General features: G+C 41.3%; 1 protein-coding gene across 1 annotated transcript in view; it reads right to left on the bottom strand.

The window, feature by feature from the left end:
- slc9a1a (solute carrier family 9 member A1a) overlaps positions 1-22825 on the bottom strand; it is a 59338-nt gene that overhangs the window by 31217 nt on the left and 5296 nt on the right. Inside the window, exons 2-5 of the mRNA XM_043717460.1 lie at positions 5699-6159; positions 5162-5412; positions 4058-4275; positions 2963-3159 (exon numbers count right to left, since the gene is read on the bottom strand). Of these exons, the coding sequence (XP_043573395.1) occupies positions 2963-3159; positions 4058-4275; positions 5162-5412; positions 5699-6159 (1127 nt within the window). The remainder of the gene's footprint in view (positions 1-2962; positions 3160-4057; positions 4276-5161; positions 5413-5698; positions 6160-22825) is intronic.

Genomic DNA, 22825 nt, shown 5'->3' with positions numbered 1-22825 from the left:
ACAGACATCCACACATACCCTTATGGACACACACACTCCCCCATGCACCCCCTCACAGACTTAAGACACTCTGCACTCACTACACACACGCACATGTAAAACTCCGTTATCTCACTTTTTAGATTAGAATCAATTTAAACATCATGGCATAGACAGAGAACGCAGGGGGCCAACACCTTCAACATGGTGTCTCGCTATCAGCATTGTTAACAGCTAACCTGAGAATGCAACTTAAAAAAAGGTTTTGTGATTTACACATGAAAGAAGTGAAACTATCACTGTATTTTAACAGATGAAAGGCTTAACAGACAATCAATTTTTCAATGTATAATTTCAGTTACATCACACTGTAAATTTTTGCTATAAATTCTGTGTGTTACGATCGAGCCCTCCACTGTCACCTGATGAAGGAGCATCGCTCCAAAAGCTAGTGTGCTTCCAATTAAACCTGTTGGACTATAACCTGTTGTGTGATTTTTAACTTTGTACACCCCAGTCCAACACTGGCATCTCCAAATCATTCATTCTTGCTAATTTTCTGTTGGCATTTTAAACTACAACTGGTGCTTTAATTTGCAATTACTATCATTTACTGAAGACCTTTAATACTGAAAAATCCCAAAATATTTTACAGTTGCAATTTACTTAAATATCAACTCAAACATTAGTGCAAGAGGAAGATTTTCAGGAGCATCTTAAAAAAAAAAGTATACAAAGTAAGAGAGACTTTAGGAGGAAATTCCAGAGCTTTAGACCTAGGCAGCTGAAGGTACAGCTGACAATGATCCAATCATGAAAACTGGGGATGTGCAACATGTCAAATTCAACTCCCAAGGCTCCAAAATTGGATGACTAGCTGATCTCCAATTTACAGATTACAGGACATTAAGATTATTATGTATACTCATAAAGCTTGCATTAAAAAAAAACTTGCATGATCAATGGTCGCTGCAAGGCTAAGGTATAACAGTATCTGCCAGTCTGTGAACAATGTCACAATAATCTCACTTCTTGTACTCAATTTCTCAGATCAGATAAAAAAGGGAACTTCTCCAAAACTGTACCAGAACGAATCATCACAGATATTCATGCTTGCTGGCCCATTGCCAGACCCTTCCTCTTGCCCATCACTAACCCTCTCCATTGCTCCATCTCTGGCCTTCTCCGTGACATGCATACACAGCCTACAGTAGATTTTAGCTCTTCCAAAATACTGCAGCATTATAAGCTCTCTCAAATCCCCCTCATCCATCTCTCATACTTGCAATTGTGTTTTGACAACATATCAGTTTTAAAATTCTCACCCAGATTCAAATTCCTCCAAGTGTTGGCTGTATCTCATCTCTTTACCCTCCTTTTGTCATTTAAATAATGAATTTTTAGATGAGAGTTTAGAAGGTATGGTCAGTAAGATTTCGGACAACACCAAAATTGGTGGTGCAATGGACAGTGAAGAAGCTTATCCAAGATTACAAAGATCTTGATCAATTGGGTCAATGGGCTGAGAAGTGGCAGATAGAGTTTAAATTTGGATAAATGAGAGATATTACATTTTGTAAAACAATCAAGGGCAGGACTCATACAATTAAAATTAGGGCCATGCTCCTTGGATGCTGCCTGACCTGCTGCGCTTTTCCAGCAACACATTTTTCAGCTCTGATCTCCAGCATCTGCAGACCTCACTTTCTCCATGGGTAATGTTGTACAACAGAGAGATCTAGGGGTTCAGGTATCTAATTCTTTGAAGTTTGCATCACAGGTAGACAGGGTGGTTAAGAAGGAAGTTAGCAGGCTGGCCTTCATCGCTCAGACCTTTGAGTATAGGACTTGGAATGTCATGTTGAGGTTGCAGAGGACATTGGTGAGGCCTTTTCTGAAATACGGAGTCCAGTTCTGTTGCCCTGCTAAAGGAGGATATTATTAAGCTGGCGAGGATTCAGAAAAGATTTACCAGAATGTTGCCAAGAATAGTGGGTTTGAGTTATAAGGAGAGGCTGGATAGCCTCCTTCACTGGAGCATAGGAGATTGAAGGGTGGGATGAGGTTCATAAAATCATGAAGGGTATAGATAAAGTGAATGACAGGTCTCTTTCCCTGTGGTGGGGAATTTCAATACTAAGGGGCATAATTTTAAGGTGAGGAGAAAAAGATTTTAAAAAGACATGAGGGGCATTTTTTTTTTAACATAAAAGAGTGATTCATGTGTGGAATGAACTTCCAGAGGAAGTGGTGGATGTAGGTCTATGTACCATGTTCAAAAACATTTGGATAAGTACATGTGAGGGATAATGGGCCAAGTGCAGATGGATGGACTAGTTTAGTTTGGGATTATGGTCGGTATGGACTTTTACTTCACTTAGACCGAAGAGCCTGTTTCCGTGTTATATGACTCTATAAATCCTCCTGCACTACAACTCTTCAAGGTCTATGCAGTTTCATTCTGCCTTCCTGCATTTTCATTTCACTACCAATGCCCTTGTTTTCCTCAGTCCCAAGCTTTGAAAAGTCTTCCTTAAAGCTCTCTAAATTATTGTGCCTATTTGTTTACTTTGTGCTCAAACTATTCAGCCAAATGTTTGGCCAGATGTACTCGTGGCTCAGTAACTGCTCCAGCAATGTGCCTTAAGGTGTTTTACTACACAAATTGTTGTTCATCAGCTGAAATCTCCAGAACAGAGAAAGAGCAACAAATACTGAATTGCTCTTGGTCCACCAATCCACAACATGCATACAATGAAACAGACATGGCCCAGTGTGCGCAAATGTGCAAGTCCCAGCCTTTAAACACAAAATGTCTAAACCTCAGAATGTGCACACTTCAACATGCACGGAGAAATGGCAACATGCTCCACCATGTGCACAGATGCCACATACACATTCAAGCATGCAGCAAGAGAACATACCGGTCATAGTGTAAACATGTAAACGTATAAGCTACACACAAATTCGCAAATAAACAAACCTGAACAAAGACAGTGAAGAATATAACTGTGATAATGGCAGTGAGGAACAAAGTTCGAGGGAAAGAGTCACGCAGCAGATATCCAAGTGAAAAGGCGATGGCTCCTCGCAGTCCCCCATAAGAAATTATAAACTGGTCCTTGGGGGTGAGTTTCACAATGCGAAATCTGTTAAGTATTAAAGTGAGACCCAGGACACCTGAAAGAAAACAACAGATTTACAGGCACAGAATCTTAGTTCAAAATTCCACCATTGGTTTTAAAAGCAATCCCAAAGATGGCAGACAATGTTGCCAGCTGGTTCAGTTGTGGCACTTTTACCTCAACCAATACTTTGTGGATTTGAAGCTAAGATACGTATTTTCATAATCTGGAGAGGAGGCATGCACATGAGAGGGTGGTGGGTGGTGGGGGGAATGTGTTGGCAGTAGATGATGCTATGGCTTAGGTACCTTTGTAAAAGACAACAAAAATATTTTATTGCTGAATTACTTCTTCTCTAATTTAGTGATTATAATGTCCAATAGTAAAGAGACTGGGTTCGTTATCAACAGTTGCTGCAAGGCCAAGGTATAACAGGATCTGCCAGTCCTTGGAACAATGTTACAACAATCTCGCTTCCTGAACTCAATTTCTCAGATCAGATACAATTGTCACATTTTATTTTCTTGCAAATGAATGATCGTTTCTTGAATTGATTGCTTCTTTTCATGAATTCCACTTCTTTGTGCTCATAGCATCAGGGTTCAAATATGGAAACATCAATTCTCCCTCTACAATCCCTTCAACGCTTCCCCCACATGTCAGGTTCAGCACCTCAGGTAAACTCTGTGGTGACCAATAATAAATTAACCCTAATAGCTCACGCTTCTGATTTAAATGTGAATTCTTCTATTACGACAGTCAATTATTATGATCAATGTGTGTTTGATTGGGTTGTCATGGAAAGCAAGCAAGCAAGCCAAAGACCTCAATTAGAAGCACCAGGGTGTGGGGGAGAGAAAGCAATGGAGTCAATCAGAGGCGAGGCTGCACCAACTGTACCACTAGATAGCCATGCACTGTCACCTAAATGTGCAGTACCTTTTAGGTCTTACCTAGGACTCGACCAATCAAGCAGAACATCACTGTGCAGCTTATGAAGATCCAATTCCACTCATGCTGACCAGCAAGTGTGGAAACACCCAAGAAGATAAAGATGAGTGTTTCACTCACGCTGCTCCACATCTTTAGGAAATACTTAATAGTGGTGTGAGACTTATGAGAGATGTTTGCCTCCACATAAGGACGCATGATCACTCCACAGGAAATGAGCCTGAAAAAACATAAACCAACATACAATTTAATTACAAAAACTCTGATTGTGTACATGCTGCCCTCCTCAAACAGTTGCTCCCAACCATGTGACAGGAAACAGCAAGAAACCTAACGCCAACAGCAAAAAAAAAGAATTTATCTTGTGTATCTGGAGGAACATTCTGTCTTTCTAATCTTCCAGAACCAACCAACGTCAGAACTGCCAGTCTCTCAACCCTCAAAGTTCTACCCACCTGCCTTCAAACACACACATCCAGCTGTGCATTAGTTCCATCTGTCCTTCTTCTCTCAAGAGTGACACCCCCCCCCCCCCCAGCCCCTTCAAACGTTATCATCCACCTCCCTGGAACAGTGTGCCCTCTGCCAATTTCACTTGGAACAGTCAGTGCTCCCCCAACACACACAAGTCCACTTTTCAGATGGTTGGTCCATTTGCAATCTGAAACTCCCCCACACAAAGCAGTATGCAATTCCCCCAGTCAAACATTATTCAAAACATTAGCCTGTTCGCATCCATCCAAATACACCATCTCTCAATTTCAGATGCGGTTGACCCTTGACCTCTTAAAAAAAACCCACTATTGATGCAGAGGGGGCTCAGCACAATCCTTTCAAGGACAATCAAAAAAAGCAATAAATACTTTCATCTCAAGAATAAATGAAAGACAGCAGCCTGCCTTGCCTTCAACAGGAATTGTGTGCTTACTGATCCCTGCACTGCTGCAACAGTCTGACTACCAGCAGTAAGTGCACATTCCCATCAAAAACCATTAAGTACTTTAGACAAAGGAATCTTACACACAAATCAATGCACAAAATTCAAACAGCTTGTATCTCACACAGGAAAGCATCACTGACCGCTTAATAAGTTTGAGGACACTTACGCCATGATTCCTGACAGATGGAAGATCTCCGAACATAAATACGCCATGTAGCTGTAGAGGAAAACGAAGAGAGGCTCGATAACACGAATACGTGATGTAAAGCGAGAGGTGAAGGCAGCGATTAGCCCATAGAAAATTCCAACAAAGATGCCTCCGAGAGCCACCACGAAGAAGGACAGGATTCCTAGGATAATCTCCTTGGCGCCAATTTCTGGATCACTGGCATATTCCTCAAGGAGATGATAGAGCACCTGCAAAATTAACATTTGGATGTGCAGTCACATGATAAGAAACAAAAATCCATCCTGATGCAGGAATTGCTTAGGCAGATTCTGGGGCTCGGGGTTACAGGACAAGTGGTGCTGGTACAGTAGGATATGCTTGGGGTGCCATGAGGATGGAGGGATGCTTTGAGCACCATGAAGAATGTTGGGTTGGGCAGTGGTTGGGGCACAAGAAAAGAGGAAGTCTGGAGTAAGAGAAGGTAATGAGGCAATTTGTTGAAATTAAGTTCCAGACATAACTTACTACACTCACCACAGTAACTGCATCATTGAGCAGAGACTCTCCGAATACCAGGATGTGCAACAATTCATTGATGTGAATCTCTTCAAATACAGCTAGTACAGCCACAGGATCCACAGCAGAGATGATGCTGCCAAACAGCAGATTAGGCAGTAAGGTGATGTGTTGCAGTCCAGAGCCCTGGATCTGGCACACCGCGAACAGTAGTAACCCAACAAAGGCAGCATTCCACAGAGTCCCAAGCACGGCAAAGCTTAGGATAGTTCCCAGGTTCTCACTGAAAGGCCTGGTGGGTAAGAAATAGCCGGCATCCAGAATGATGGGTGGAAGGAGATAAAAAAAGAATACATCCGCTTTCAAAATGGGTGGGGTTTCTCCAACGGCCTTCAGTAGACCACCCACTATCAGACCAACACACACCAGCACGCAGCTCTCTGGTACTATTGTTGATACCTTTGGGAGGAAGTGAAAACCTAAAAATACAAAACACTCATCAGGGCACTGGCAAGATATTCCAGATAATAACACATTGACAACACCAGAGAGGGCACAATAAATACAGGATGCAACAGAGAAAGAGTGAACGTGCAACAGACCGTGAACAGAAATTTATCAAAATGTGAAACCTACCTTTAACTCAGCAAGCTGCATTTATATAGTGTAATATACAACTCCATGGAGATGTAAAGACAAGCAGAGTGGGACTGGAAGGAACAGAAAGTTTAATGGCATTAGCGAGTAAGGTCCACAGAAACAGTAATGGGGCAAAAGGATTGTTATCTGAATGTGCAAAATACTTGTGATAAGATAGATGAGCTAGTGGTACAGATAAAGATGAATGGTTCAGATTTAATGACTCTTACAGAAACATTGTTACAAGATGACAATATCATAAAATAAATGGTCAATGGAAATGTGATAACATTTCAAAAGATAAGGCAAATGGTAAAAGAGACAAAGTCACCCAGAAGTAAAGGATGTCAAAAGAACTATAGGAAGAAAGGACCTTGAATCAAAAGATCAGACAGTAGAAATGTTAGAATTTACTCAGAAATATTCTGAAAAGTGTCATTCTCCAGGCCTATGGTTTTCATGATATTGACCTACACTTTTGAATATGTGCCAAAGTAACTCAAATATATTCCAGAAAGGTTGGCTAACGTGGTGCCATTATTTAAGAAAGGTAGTGAGGAAAAGCCAGGGAACTAATAGACCGGTGAATCTGACATCAGTGGTGGGCACATTGTTGGAAGGGATTCTGAGGGACAGGATTTACATGTATTTGGCAAGGCAAAGACTGATTAGGGATAGTGAACATGGCTTTATGTATGGGAAATAATGTCTTCCTAATTTGATAGAGTCTTTTGAAGTGGCAAAGAAGATTGATGAAGGCAGCATAGTAGACATTGGCTGTACGGATTGCAGTAAGGCATTTGACAAGGTTCCTCATAGTAGACTGGTTAGCAGGGTTAGATCACATGGAATACAGGGAAAACTAACTATTTGCATACAAAATTGGCCAGAAGGTAGGAGATAGACGTGGTGTGGAGGAATACTTTTTGGAAGCCTGTGACAGATGGTATGCCACAAAGATTGGTGCTGGGTCCACTAATTTTTGTCATTCATATAAATGATTTGGATGTGAATATAGAAGGTATCGTTAGTAAACTTTCAGATGACACCAAAATTGATGGTGTAGTGGACAACAAAGGAGGCTATCTCAGAGTACGTTGGGATCTTGGTCAGGTAGACTGAGGAGTGGCAGATGCAGTTTAGATAAATGTGAGGTGCTACATTTCAGTAGGGTAAATCAGGGCTGGACTTATCCATGTAATCAAGCGGGTTAAAAGGGGTCATGAAATAGTTTTAGCGAGCAGAATCCCAAAGCATTTTATTCTTATATAAGAAGCTGGTAACTAGAGAAAGGATTGGTCCACTAAAGGATAATGAAGAAAAGGTTGTGTGTCGAACCTGAGAGAATGGGTGAGATTCTGAATGATTACTTTGCATCTGTGTTCACTGAGAAGAACATGATGAATGTTGAGATTAGAGATAGAAGTTTGATTAGTCTGGATCATGTTGACATAAGTAGGGAAGATGTGTTGGGTATGCTAGAGGTTATTAAAGTAGACAAATCCCCAGGACCGGATGGGATCTATCCCAGGTTGCTGAGAGAGGCAAGAGAGGAAATAGCTGGGGCCCTGACAGATATCTTTGTGGCATCCTTAAATACAGGTGAGGTGCCGGAGGACTGGAGGGTTGCTCATGTTGTCCCCCTGTACAAGAAGGGTAGTAGGGATATTCTGAGTAATTACAGACCAGTGAGCCTGGCGTTGGTGGTGGGAAAGTTGCTGGAGAAGATACCGAGGGATAGGATCTATTTATATTTAGAAAAGAATGGGCTTATCAGTGATAGGCAACATGGTTGTGTGTGGGGGAAATCATGCCTTACCAACTTTATAGAGTTCTTCGAGGAAGTGACCAAGTTGATGGATGAAGGAAGGGCTGTTGATGTCATATACATGGACTTTAGTAAGGCATTTGATAAGGTTCACTATGGTAGACTAATGAAGAGAGTGAAGTTATATGGTGTGCAGGGTGTTCGAGCTAGGTGGATAAAGAACTGGTTGAGCAGCAGGAGACAGAGAATAGTAGTTGAAGGGAGTTTCGCGAAATGGAGAAAGGTGACCAGTGGTGTTCCACAGGGGTCAGTGCTGGAGCCACTGTTGTTTGTAATATACATAAATGATCTGGAAGAGGGCACTGTTGGTATGATCAGCAAGTTTGCAGATGACAATAAGATTGGTGGAGTGGCAGAAAGCATAAGGGACTGTCAGAGAATACAGGAGGATATAGATAGACTGGAGAGTTGGGCGGAAAAGTGGCAGATGGATTTCAATCCAGGCAAATGTGAGGTGATGCATTTAGGCAAGACGAATTCTCGAGCGAATTATACAATGAATGGAAGAGCCTTGGGAAAAGTTGATGGGCAGAGAGATCTGGGAGTGCAGGTCCATTGTACCCTGAAGGTTGCTGCACAGGTGGATAGAGTAGTCAAGAAGGCATATGGTATGCTTGCCTTCATCGGACGGGGTATTGAGTATAAGAACCGGCAGGTCATGTTAACATTGTACAAGACAGTTGGTTCGGCCGCATTTAGAATACTTTGTACAGTCCTGGTCGGCACATTACCAAAAGGATGTGGATGCTTTGGAGAGGTGCAGAGAAGGTTTACGAGGATGTTGCCTGGTATGGAAGGTGCTAGCTATGAAGAGAGGTTGAGTAGATTAGGTTTATTTTCATTAGAAAAAAGGAGATTGGGGGGGACCTGATGGAGGTTTATAAAATCATGAAGGGTATAGACGGGGTGGATAGAGACAAGCTTTTTCCAAGGGTAAAGGATTCAATAACGAGAGGTCACGCTTTCAAGGTGAGGGGTGGAAAGTTTAAGGGGGATACACACGGCAAGTACTTCACACAGAGGGTGGTGGGCGTTTGGAACGCGTTGCCAGCAGAGGTGGAAGAGGCAGGCACGGTAGATTCGTTTAAGATGTGTCTGAATAAATGCATGAGTAGGTGGGGAGTAGAGGGATACAGATGCTTAGGAATTGACCGAGAGGTTTAGACAGTACATTTGGATCAGCTCAGGCTTGGAGGGCCAAAGGGCCTGTTGCTGGGCTGTAAATTTTCTTTGTTCTATAATGATAAGGCCCTAGGGAGTGTTCACAGTTTCTTGAAAGTGGAGTCGCATGTAGACAGAGTAGTGAAGAAAGTTTTCGGTAGACTTGTCTTTATTGATCAGTACATTGGGTATAGGAGTTGGGAGGTCATGTTGCGACTATACAACACAATGCTTAGGCCACGTTTGGAACAGTGTTTTCAATTCAGATCATCCTGCGATAGGAAAGATGCTGCTAAACTTGAAAGAGTTCAGTGAAGATTTACAAGGATGTTGCCAGGGTTGAAGGGATTCAGCTATAGGGAGAGGCTGAATCGACTGGGGCTATTTTCTCTGAGCTGAGGGGTGACTTAGAGGTTTATAAAATCATGAGGGACATTTTAGATTCATTTTCTGACGCAATAGTCTCTTTCAGACTCATGATCACTACTTTTGACCTGACTTTCACCTAATTCGGTCAGCCCACCAAACCTCATTTCTTGGCTACATTTCCACTCTTCCAACCAATAGATTCCTTTGAACGAGTCACCCAAGTACCCATTCTGAGTAAATCTTCTGTGGATATGATTACTCTCATGCACATGACCATCCTTCAGACAACTATTACACAGAGTTTGATTTACTACATTTAGTTCCTCAGGACCATCACCATAAAGCACAAATATTTGAAGGCACAGATTTTATAATCTGTGCAAAGTCCAGGATTTTTAGGTATCTCCATTTAACACAACTGAATCTTAACAGGTTGATTGCCATGTGTAATTATTGCCTATTGTAATCGAAATTATTAGCCGGGCTTTTCCATTCCTCAGAACTCTCTCTTCTACAGCATATTAAATCTCCTGAAGTGAATTCTTAGATGATCCGACAATATACTGCACGTTTTTTTCTTCTTCAGCCTTGTGTGAAGCATTCAAGTATACAGAAAAAACTAAAACTAACGTATCTTCTCCAGTACAAGACCAGTTTATAGATTAGAAGATAATGTAGGATTTCATAAACACCGAACTGCATCCTCCAAGATCTGTGCATGAACCACTTCAAGCCACTATGTCAGTTTGTGATTAACAAATCAATGTTTATACACTATTTCATCAATCATAGAATGATCTTTTTTACTACTAAGAGAATTTTCAACTGCATGACTGTGCAACTCATGCTTTCACATGCAGCATTGTACTCACCATTAGCAAACGTATCACAACTTGCAGTCAGATACTTGGCTGGTTACCCAGATCATGTCCTTACCCACTTTTTCAAACTCTTGTTCATAGTAATCTTCTAAGCTATGTTTGTAGAAATACTTAAATCAGACAGGCAGATCAATAAATTGCAGGATGAAAGTATTTCTTTGTTCTATTTTTTCAGATCAATGACAACCATCTTGTGCTAATGGAAGGTTTATAACGGAAAAAACACAGTCTACTTCAGTACTTTTACCGAGATTACTAATCTTTGTCAGCCTGTATTAGTTAATAAGAAATGTGAGCAAATTGCTTCTAACTTTAAGACAATGCTGTTTTCGTATCCTGATCATTGAACACCAACAATACCTGACTAACACCAATGAGAAGCATCAGGTTTTGCAACCACAAACAAATGCAAAATACTGCAGATGCTCAAAATTGAAAATAAAAACTGACAACACTAGAAAAACTCCAGAAAATACATCAACCCAAAAGGTTAATTCAGCTTCTTTCTCTACAGACACTCCCAGATCAACTGAGTCCTTCCAAATTTTATGTTTTCATTAAAACCAGGGCCCTCCTGAATAAATGAAAGATCAATGGTTTTTCCAAAAATTGCTTAATTAAGCTCCATATGAAGTTTAAGCCTTTTTTTCATAGAATGTTTAATAAACAGCCGGAACATGTGGACACTTTACGACCTGTGCAGCCAACTCTCTTAAAAGGCCACCAAATGCTGGATCATCAGCATCAACTCAGACTTCTCAAAACTTTGGTGGTCAGTATTTGACAATAAAGACCTTCACAAGTCAACAAACATCCCAGTGTGGAGAACAGTTGCTGTCATGTCCCTCCTATATGGTACTGCAGTGAGATCTGGACTGTGCATCAGCAACAAATAAGAGTGCTAGAGAACTTCCATAGGCAATGCCTCTGCCACACATTCCATAATCAATGGGAGGACAACTCCAGAACTCTCTACATGAAAAGGTACTGCAGACAGATTCCTTGAATCTTTTTTTAAGGCAGAGGTAGATGGATTCTTGATAAGAATAGGGGTGAAATGTTTTGGGGCATAGGTGGGAATGTGGAATATTCAGATTAGCCAAGATCTTAGTGAATAGTGGAGCAGGTTTGAGGAAATTTGTGGTCTATTCAGTTTTAATTTCAGTTTTTCAAAGCCACCTTCACAAATATTCAAGGAAAACACCTACAATTTTAGACAAACTAGACATAAAATCCTGATAGTTGAAAACCATCTGTCCCACTTGGTCATGCTTTCTCAAACGACCAACATACCAGGCAGGACAAAAAAAAATGCTGGAAGGTCTCTTTGAAACTCACCATGAAATACAGCAGTATTGATATTTATGACTGGGTGGAGCCAATCGTTCAAAATTATAACAACTTGTCTATAAAGCTGTATTATGCTGAATCACAAAACCTTATTAACCAGAGAGAGAAGAAAAAGAAAGGAAGCAAATGCTGCAGTATGGATTCTGCACCTTTTAGGATATCCTGTCCATGCCTAAAGAGCAGAGAATTGAGAATCAGTTGTTCAGTCACATGAAGACCACGGCAGAAACCCAGAGCCTTGCGTAAGACATCAACCTTGAATTGAGAAATCATGACAATGAATCAGCAGCTTAGGTATCTTACTCAAGACTACAACAGCAATTATAAAATGGCTTACTCCAGTTATGTGACATGGAATTACAACTTTCTTTGGTGACATCAAGGTTTACCAAATCTAAAGCAAGTAGTGCTTTTAAATTCCTTAATCTTGTGACAATCCTCATTTCTTAGGGAATCAAGGTAACATTTAAACCATCTGTCCCACATATTATTGAAATACAAGCACTTTATCTAATACAACTCAATTAAGGGTCTGCAACTAACACATTCATTATAGGACTAAAATGCCTTGAGATAAATATATTTTGTTCAGGTTTATCATTAGCTTCAAGCTCTTCCTCAAAATTCTCTTTGTCATGAGTTATTTCAAAAACCCTGCCTCTTCAACTTTGGGCACTTTACGACATTATGGTATTGAATCACACATGAATGACCTATGAACTGCTCAATGGGATTTCCCAGTATACATTTCTCAGCACTATTGTTCAAATGGTAACTTCTGCTGTAATAGCCAGACTGAATTAGGTGCTTTCCTCCATATTCAGACTGTTATTAAGCTTCTGTTGATCAAAACACCCTTGTCTAGTATCTGGACTAATTTGAATTCTGGTAGTGAGGCTTCTATTTCTTATGTTATAGTTGAATGTCTCTTTCCCAATGAAGGCTGAAGGAAATAACTTCATCCAGATCGTATTTCAAAGAAACAGATATCTGACCAAAGTTTCTTTCTCCAAAGAATTGCACACTTTGAATCAGAGAAGGCTAGCTGATGCAGTGGAGGAGGATATGGAGATCAGATTCACAAGGCCAAACCCCTACCCTCAAAGGAGAAATGGGCCTAAAATAAGACTAGGCTTTACAAAAAATCATTTGATTTATTACAGTATTATGTTCCAAGGTACAGTAAAAAGTGTCTTAAATGCTTTACAGGCAGATTGCACCATAAGTGCAACAGGGTAACAGAACAGATTGCAAGATACAATGTTTGAGCTGCCAAGATGGTGCACAGAGAGATCAACATTAACATTTAAAAGGTCCATTCAAAAGTCTGATAACAGCGGGGAAGAAGCTGTTCTTGAACCTGTTCATGTGTATTCAAACTTGCATATCTTTTGCCCAATGGAAGAAGGTGAAAGGGAGTATAACTGGGTGGGAGGGGTCTGTGATTATGCTGGTTGCTTTCCCAATGCAGTGTAAATATAGGTGGAGTCAATTGATGGGAGACTAGTTTGAGTGATGGACTGGGCCGTGTTTACAACTCTCTAACTTCTTGCGAACTTAAAACCTTTCTGAGACCACAGTTCAAGGTCTGTGCAATCTTGGTATTTACACAAGAGAAAAGATATTGAGGCAATAGAGTTCAGGGAGAAAGTGAGGTCTGCAGATGCTGGAGATCAAAGTTGAAACTTTATTGCTGGAACAGCACAGCAGGTCAGGCAGCATCCAGGGAACAGGAGATTCGACGTTTCGGGCACAGGCCCTTCTTCAGGAAACTGATTCCTGAAGAAGGGCCTGTGCCCGAAACGTCGAATCTCCTGTTCCCTGGATGCTGCCTGACCTGCTGTGCTGTTCCAGCAATCAAGTTTCAGCAATGGAGTTCAGCCCAAATTCAATCAGATTTTGCAATGTAGGAGGAAATACAAATACATTGACAGATTTGAACTGGGAATCTTTTCATTGGAATGAGAGAGTGATTTGAAAAGTTATTAAAATTCTGAAAGCATGGAACAAGGTAGTTTCAACCAGACTGTGTAAATAATTAAAGGTTTAAAATGAGTAAATGTAGATACAAGATCGAAGATTGACAGAAAAATAAAGTTTTGCAGAATTATTATTAGTGATTGAACAGAAACCATGTGAACAGCATTGCAGATTGGTGGTAGAAGATAATGGGAATTAAAGGATGTAGGAACAGAGCAAGGAAATTAATTAGGATGCTATTTGAATTGAAGATAAATATTAGCACAAAGATGGGTCTCGTGGACAAATGGGACGAGGAGTGGCAGATGAAGTTTAATTTAGATAAATGTGAGGTACTGCATTTTGGAAAAGCAAATCAGGGCAGGACTTATACACTTAATGGTAAGGTCCTGGGGAGTGTTGCGCAACAAAGAGATTTTGGAGTGCTGACTCATAGTTCCTTGAAAGTGGAGTCACAGGTAGACAGGATAACGAAGGTGGTGTATGGTATGCTTGCCTTCATTGGTTAATGCATTAAGTATATGATTTTGGAGGTCATGTTGCAGCTGTATCTGACATTGGTTAGGCCACTTTTGGAATACTGCATTCAATTCCGGTCTCCCTGCTAAAGGCAGGATGTTGTGAAACTTGAGTTCAAAAAAAAAGGATGTTGCCAAGGTTGAGGGTTTGAGCTGTAGGGAGAGGCTGAATAGGCTGGGGCTGTTTTCCCTGGAGTGTCAGAGGCGGAGGTTTGACCTCCGTGGTGTATAAAATCATGAGGGACATGGATAGGGTAAATAGGCAAAGGTCTTTTGTGTGTGTGTGTGTGTGGGGGTGGGGGTGGGGTGGGTGGGGGGTGGTAATCCAGGACGAGTGCATAGGATTAGAGTGAGAAGTGAAAGATTTAAAAGTGACCTAAGTGGCAGCTTTTTCAGAGTTGGTGCATCTATGGAATGAACTGCCAGAAGAAGTGGAGGAAGTAGGTACGATTTGAACTGAAATGCTTGTTTCCATGTTGTACAGCTCTGTGACTCTATGAATGGCCCATTGGTAACTAATGTTATTGGACTAAGCATGAAGTTTCAACAGTCAGCTGTCTGAATAACTTGTGTTTGTTTTTAAAAACTGAATGTTGAGGTTTATCCACATTTTTGTATTTCACCATCACCACTGAGTCAGCATCCACAAGACTTGTCTGGTTGTGAAAAGAAGATCTGAATTTTGCAACTGGACATTGTTTGTTACATTCCTAATCACTCAAGCAAAGAATACTCAAGTGCCAGAGCTGCTGACTGTCTTGGTGCCCCAACTGCACACAGCTTATAATAGGAGTCAGTTCAGTAAGAAATGACTCCTATTTGACTGAGTGCAGCACCCTCATTTATTCTTCTGTGGACATTGCTGGGAAAGCTACCCATCCCTAATTGCCCTTCCACTGAGTGGCCTATTAAGCCATGACAGAGAGCTGTTAAAAGTCAATACTGTGTATCTGGAGTCACATGTAGGCCAGATAAGAGAAAGACATGAGAGAAACAAAACACACAACTGCTGGAAGTCTGAAACAAAAACAGAAGTTGCTGGAGAAACTCAACAGGTCTGGCAGCATCTATGGAGAGAAAGCAGAGTAACATTTTGGTTCTAGTGCCACTCCTAGAATTGAACATTGAGAACTAGATGAGTTTTTCATGACAATTGAATATTGCTGCCAAGATTCTCTTTCAATTACAGGTTTACTAATTTAGTTTAAAATTCACCAGCTGCCTTGGTGAGATTTGAACTTGTGCCGACAGTTTTAGTCTGGACTTCCAGATTACCAGTCTAGTGACATGTCAGGAGTGTGATGGAATCCTAACGACACTTGGCTGGGTGCAGCTGCAACAACACTCAAGAGCTCAGTAGCACCACAGGTCAAACCAGTGAACTCATACCACATTCAAATCCATATGATCGATGCACTGTGGCTGCAGTGCTCTGATCCAAATATGCTGCCACAGCTCATCGAGGCATTCTTGACAACATCGCCCAAACTCCTGAAATCCAACACGCAGAATGAAAATGGCAGGTGGTGTATGGGATCACCATCAACACCGTTCACATAGAACCCAATTCAGACATACACAAACTGTCGCTTCATTGTTATAACTCTCACCTTAAAAATATAATAGCAGCACCTCTGCGATGAAGATTGTAGCAGTTCAAGAATTTTTTATCATGGAAAGTGATCATTATTATTGCAGCACTGGCTGACAAACAATGTTCCAGCTTAATCTCACTTTCAACTCTTGCTTCTCACCAAAGATAACTAATGCACTTCAAGGACATATCCAAATATATTTCAAGTGTTTTACTTCTGCCTTTATCACCCTTTTAATCAGCAAATTGCAGACTCCCACCACAGGCTCACTGTCAACTTCTCAAAGGAAAACAGAGGTAGGCAATAAATCCAGCCTTCCCAACAATACCTGCATCTCAAGAATGCCTTTTTAAAAATGTAATGTTCAAGACAATAGAAAATACCTTTGAAAAGAATCAGCTCCTGTGAAAACAGATATCATTCAAATCACACACAAGATAAATGTGAAGAATGCGGAATGATATGACTGAGTTGTTTACTTCTGAAGATTTGTCACAGCCGGTATGTTATAGTTAATTAAGACTTGGGGAAGAAATCCAATTTCTGAATTATCATACTCATTGTCGTTAATGAGCATAACTTCATAAACAAGATGGCGGTGGTAGAGTAGGCAGCGTTCGGCCTCCTCAGCCTGTCTGTTTCTTTTCCCCCTTTTCTTTGATTCTCTTCTTTTTTTAAGATTTTAAAGTGCTTTTTCCTCTAATAAGAAAACTTCCCTTGTAGCAGCTGCGAGCTGGAGCAAAGTAGGCTGGAAACCGGGGCAGTGCGGAGCAGCTGACAGTCAGAGTGGAGCGGGTTAGAGGCCTGGAGCAATGCGCAATTGCTAAGAGCCGGAGAGGAGCTGAGTGAAATGGGCTGGAGAGTGGCATAAAGCGGCTGAGAACTGGAGAGAGTGGGCGAGAGGCCTGGAGTGGCGCAGAGTGGCTGAGAGCCGGGACGAAGTGGGCTGAAGGCCTGGAACAGTGAGGAATGGCTAACAGCCGGAGTGGCTGAAATCCGGAGCAGAGTGGGTTAGAGGCCTAGAATGGAGCAGCGCAGGCTGGAGGCCCGAATGGCGTGGAATGGCAGAGTGTTGGAGTGGAGCGGGCTTATGGCTTGGAGTGGTGCGGAGCAGCTGAACCAGAACAGAGCATGCTGGAGGCCTGGAGAGAAGTGGGCACCATTACTGAAATGGGGTCTGGAGTAGGCCTGAAAAATGTGTTGCTGGAAAAGCACAGCAGGTCAGGCAACATCAAAGGAGCAGGAGAATCGACGTTTCGGGCATAAGCCCTTTTTCTGGAGTAGGCCGTCAGCAGCCTGTGAGGCTGGTCAGACAATATGTGGAACAGATAAGCAGGAAACTCCTGCTACTGCAACGTAATGTTTATCTGTAATTTGTTTATCTGGCTGTAATGTTTATCCCTTTAACCGTGTCTTATTTCCAACTTGAACTATGAATCACTCTAAGGTAATGCAACTTATTTTCTTCTTTATTCCTCTTTTTGCATTTAAGATTTGGACCTAGTCACTTTGCACCTAGGATAGTGCTATGTGAAACAATACTGTAAACCTTTCACTGTGCCATTGTACTTCTTGAGTACGTGACAATAAAGGATATCCTCCTCAATATTCTATTCTATTTTAGAGCAGCAGAGGCTGTATTAAACAAAGTCGAGCAGGTACAAAGCTGGAGACAGTCCCTGTATTTAGTAGAATTGAGGCCAATGCACAATCCAAAGTGCTTCGACTGACCCTGCAAGTGAAAGTTCCAGTTTTGGATCCCTTTCATCCTGATGTAATAAACTCTTCATCTCAATCCTTGAATTAAAATTGTTGCCTTCCACAGATCTTAAATCCCTGAATATGTCAGGAACTACCCTATTTCAGACTTCCTGTGGAAGCTGTTCAGTATCAGATGCATACACTTCAACAGAATGCTTTAGTACCCTCTGAACAGGAGGAAGGTTAGAGATGTAGGGTTTTGGACAACTGCTTACACATTTGTCCAGGCTGGACGCTCAGGTAGACAGCAGAACTCTAAGTTCTCTTTGATGCCTTAGCAAAACCTGATACATCAATTAACATCTAAAGTAGATGCTCTCATTGTGTTTTTAGGAACTTGCTGCAATTGATTTTTGCAATTCCTTACATTACAACATTTTAAAAGCAATAAATTTGAAAGAATTGCAATGTCAAGAGATTGTGAAACACACTCCAAAAATACAAACTTTTATTTACTTTCCCAATCTTACCCTTACCACCAGCACTGATACCAAGAATTACTTGAGATGAGACAGCAGTGCAAGACTTGAACTGTCTTCAGGACTGTCGAGTCCATGTTAACAGGCACAGAATCAGTCAAACAACTTCAATGTTTTATTTATTTCTGTAGCAACCTATTCATTTTGCCCAAAATAATATTGTAATTCTCTGCTCTCTACTCCTGGTTTCAGTTTCACTGCACTCTTTAGGGTGGCACGGTGGCTCAGTAATTAGCACTGCTGCCTCAGAGTGGCAGGAACCCGGGTTCAAATCCCGTCTCAGGCCAGTGTGTGTGGAGTTTGCACATTCTCCCCATGTTTGTGTGGGTTTCCTCCGGGTGCTCCAGTTTCCCCCACAGTCCAAAGAAGTGCAGATCAGGTGAATTGGCCATGCTAAATTGCCCATAGTGATAGGTGCATTGGTCAGGGGTAAATATAGGGTAGGGGAATGGGTCTGGGTAGGTTACTCTTCGGAGGGTCGGTGTGGACGTGTTGGACCAAATGGCCTGTTTTCACACCATAGGGAAGCTAATCTTTACAGACTTTTCAGCAAAACCTCATATGAAATCTCAAACCACAAAAATATTCCCACTTTAAACAAACCAGTTGGTAAAATCCCCTACCAAATGAAGGTGCTAATAATCAAAAAGTAAAGTTCTTTGCATCCACAACTGTGTGTTTGTCAATGGATAGATTGAGGGTACGCCACTCACAACAGTGTGTCAATGCACAATCTGTTGCAAAAGCCATCAGCGATCCTGTTCAAAACCCTTTTGCTCATTAGCATATATGCCAAAAGATGGAGAATTATAGACCAGTGAGTTTAACCTTTGGAGTGGGGAAAATGCTCGAGTCTATTATCAAGGAAGAAATAGCAGGGCATCTTGAAAGAAATGGTCCCATTTTACAGATGCAGCATGGGTTCATGAAGGGCAGGTCATGCTTCAAAAATCTTTTGGAATTCTATGAAGACATTTCAAGCTAGGTGGACAACATGGACCCAGTGGATGTGGTGTACCTAGATTTCCAAAAGGCCTTTGACAAGGTGCCGGACATAAAATAAGAATGCAAGGTGTTTGGGGTAAAGTATTAACATGGATAGAGGATTGGTTCACTGACAGGAAACAAAGAGAGGGATAAATAAGTGCTATTCTGGCTGGCAATCAGTGACTAGTGGTGTCCCTCAGGGATTGATGTTGGGACCACAATTACTTATAATTTATATGGATGATTTGGAATTGGGGACCACACATACAGTGACAAAATTTGCAGATGACACTAAGATGAGTGGCAGAGCAAAATGTGCAGAGGGCGGCACGGTGGTTAGCACTGCTGCCTCACAGCGCCAGAGACCCGGGTTCAATCCCCGCCTCAGGCGACTAACTGTGTGGAGTTTGCACGTTCTCCCCGTGTCTGCGTGGGTTTCCTCCCGGTTCTCCGGTTTCCTCCCACAGTCCAAAGATGTGCAGGTCAGGTGAATTGGCCATGCTAAATTGCCCGTAGTGTTAGGTAAGGGGTAAATGTAGGGGTATGGGTGGGTTGCGCTTCGGCGGGTCTGTGTGGACTTGTTGGGCCGAAGGGCCTGTTTCCACACTGTAATGTAATCTAATCTAATCTAAAAAAAACACAAATACATTGAGTGGGTGGGCAAAGGTCTGGCAGATGGAATACAATGCTAGCAAATGTGCAGTCATACATTTTGATAGGAGTAATAGCAAAATAGATTACTACCTGAATGGTAAAAAGTTGCAGCATGCTGCTATGCAGAGGGACTTGGGTGTCCCTGCCTGAATCACAGAAGGTTGGTCTGCAGGTGCAACAGGTAATTAGGAAGGGAAATTAAATTTTGTCCTTCATTGCTGAAGGGGTTGAGTTTAAAAGCAGAGAGGTAATGTTACAACTGTACAAGGTGCTAGTGAGGTCACACCCATTGGAATTCAGAGAAATGGTGATGGTGGTGGTGGTGGTGGGGGTGGGGGGGGGGAATATCTCATACAAACATATAAAATTACGAAGGGAATTAATAAAATAAAAATAGGTAGGATGTTTCCATTGATAAGTGAAACTAGGACAAGAGGGCATGGCCTCAAGATTAGATGAAGCAGGTATGGAACTGAACTGAGAAGGAACTTCTTCACCGAGAGGTTGTTAATCTATGGAATTCCTTGCCCGGGAAGTAGTTGACGTTACTTCAGTAACCGCTTTTAAAGCTAAGGTAGATACTCTTTTGAAAAATAAAGGAATTAAGGGATATGGTGAAAACGCACATAAGTGGAATTGAGTCCACAAAGTGTTTGAATGGCGGATCAGGTTCGCAGGGCTAGACGGCCTACTCCTGCTCCTAGTTCCTATGTTAGTATATGGGTTTGTTAACAATTGGGTACAGCCCAAGTTCACTGAAAATCTTATAAACACTGCTTATTAATATACAAGATCAGCAAAAGCTGCAAACTCTGCCATCACAGAATGTTTCCATTCCTCACATTAAAATAAGATGTACTTAAGGCTGCTTCAAATACTCCAAACATGTGGTGTGGAAAATTTACTGGTTTGCTGCAGTCCCACCCTACAACCAACTGTGCCTCTCAGAAAACACACAATCTTACGTCTGTCTTTAACTCCAAGCTAATAATTATATTAAAGCTTAGAATTAGACAAAATGCAACCAGCTCTTTCACACACACTCCATTTAGAATCTCACAAAAAAAGTCTCCTTCATTAAATGTATGATAAAACTTTAGCAGAAAAATCTTTAATACTCAAGAAATGAAGTCAATGAAAAAAGTCATGTGTTGAACTGAGACCAGTGAGACCACCTGGTGTATCAGTGCACTCTAGACTGGGACAGAGAAAGAATGAGAGACATACAAACTGATGATCCCATCAATGACTTTTAAAATGATTTCACTCCTATAAACCTAACCTCACTAAGAACAAATGGGAGTTGTGGGAATAACAGTAAGACTGGGGACTGTGTAATATTACAACATTATAAGATATGGAGCAGAATTAGGCCATTTGCCAGTCAAGTCTGCTTTGCCATTCGATCAGGTTCAGATTAGAAACAACGTGAAATTTCTGATCACTGTTAGTAAAATAAAATATAGACTGGCTCCAACAAATCATCTCAAGCTGAAACTTGAATCTTTCTTCACTTGCTTGGGTCCATGTATTTTCTCCATTTTCTGGCATTTAAAAGTAAATTAGTTCCTTGTCGGTTGCTATGGGGTGAGAACTCTTTCCTCTGTTATCTGTGCAATAGAAATAGTCACACAACTCCCTCAGGAATTAAAAAGGAGGGTAGGTACCACACCTTTTTATGCTGCTGATAAGGAGCAAATACAGCTCTTGCAGCATTTTAGACAAAAAACCCAGAAAACAAACAGTCTGACTAATGCTGCAAAATGTCAGAGCTCCATCAAAACACAAATTAGCCCCTGTACATCTGCAAACGAAATGTGTTTGCCTGTACCTGATCAAATCTGCAAACTCTGGCCCAACAGATTCAGGAATGTTCTCAGAGCGTTGCTACGTACCACAGATTACAAAGGTACATGAGTATGCAGCGCAATCTTGATAATCCAAACATTCAACATACAGTCATCGTTTAAGAAATTCTCTCAGCATTGCTCTACGCAGCATGAACTGCCCTATAAACTACTGCTGCACAGCAATGTTCACTCAAACCGCTGCCAGATGATCTTTTGGTCAAAAATATGTTACAGTGCAAACTGTTCCTTGAAGAGTTTGTGGCACAGCACATTCAAATTGAATGGAAGAATCTGTGGCAATATTGCCAGATCCATCCTTCACAACAGTGGGACAGACAGAATTTCAGTAACATTTGGTCTTTGTTTTCTGAGGGCCTACAACCAGATAAATGCATCAACACACAAAGATGACCATCAGGATGAAGTGGCATTGAGTAAGTTGCTTCCTTCTTGTGAGATTTGCATAAAATGCTCATGTGAACATTGCACATTCTCAGTTCCCAGATAAGTAAGATGATAGATCGGACTACGTTGCCACAGAATGCTCCATTTAGCTGGACCATGCTATACCACCTTTCCATCATGAAAACGTTTATGCAATATATTATCTTTAGTCATTGATCCACGCAGCATTGGTATACACACAACACCCTTGAAGAACAGATTGAAAATACTGTATGATATGGAGGTGCCTGGTGTTGGACTGGGATCGACAAGGTCAGAAGTCACACAACACCAGGCGATAGTCCAACAGATTTACTTGAAATCACAAGCTCTCGGAGGGTTGCCTCTTTGTCAGATGAAGAGACCCTTCACCTGATGAAGATTCACCTGGCATAAAATGTAAATTCTAACTAGAGTTTGGTTTCTTAGTTACACTACAGAAGAATGTGAACTGTATACCCTTCATGTAATGATAAATTTGAACTACAGCATGACAAAATTTGCAAACTTTGTAAATTTCTTTTGTGTAAAAGCAAAATAAAACTTTTTAAAAACAAATCTAAGGAGCAATATCTAATTCTGCACAGTTTAATCAAATTGAACATAGAACAGTACAGGCTCTTCGGCTCTTGATGCTGTGCCGGCCTTT

Source organism: Chiloscyllium plagiosum, chromosome 27, assembly GCF_004010195.1.
Source record: "Chiloscyllium plagiosum isolate BGI_BamShark_2017 chromosome 27, ASM401019v2, whole genome shotgun sequence".
Taxonomy (NCBI): Eukaryota; Metazoa; Chordata; class Chondrichthyes; order Orectolobiformes; family Hemiscylliidae; genus Chiloscyllium; species Chiloscyllium plagiosum.
This window is presented reverse-complemented; position numbering and strand designations above follow the sequence as displayed.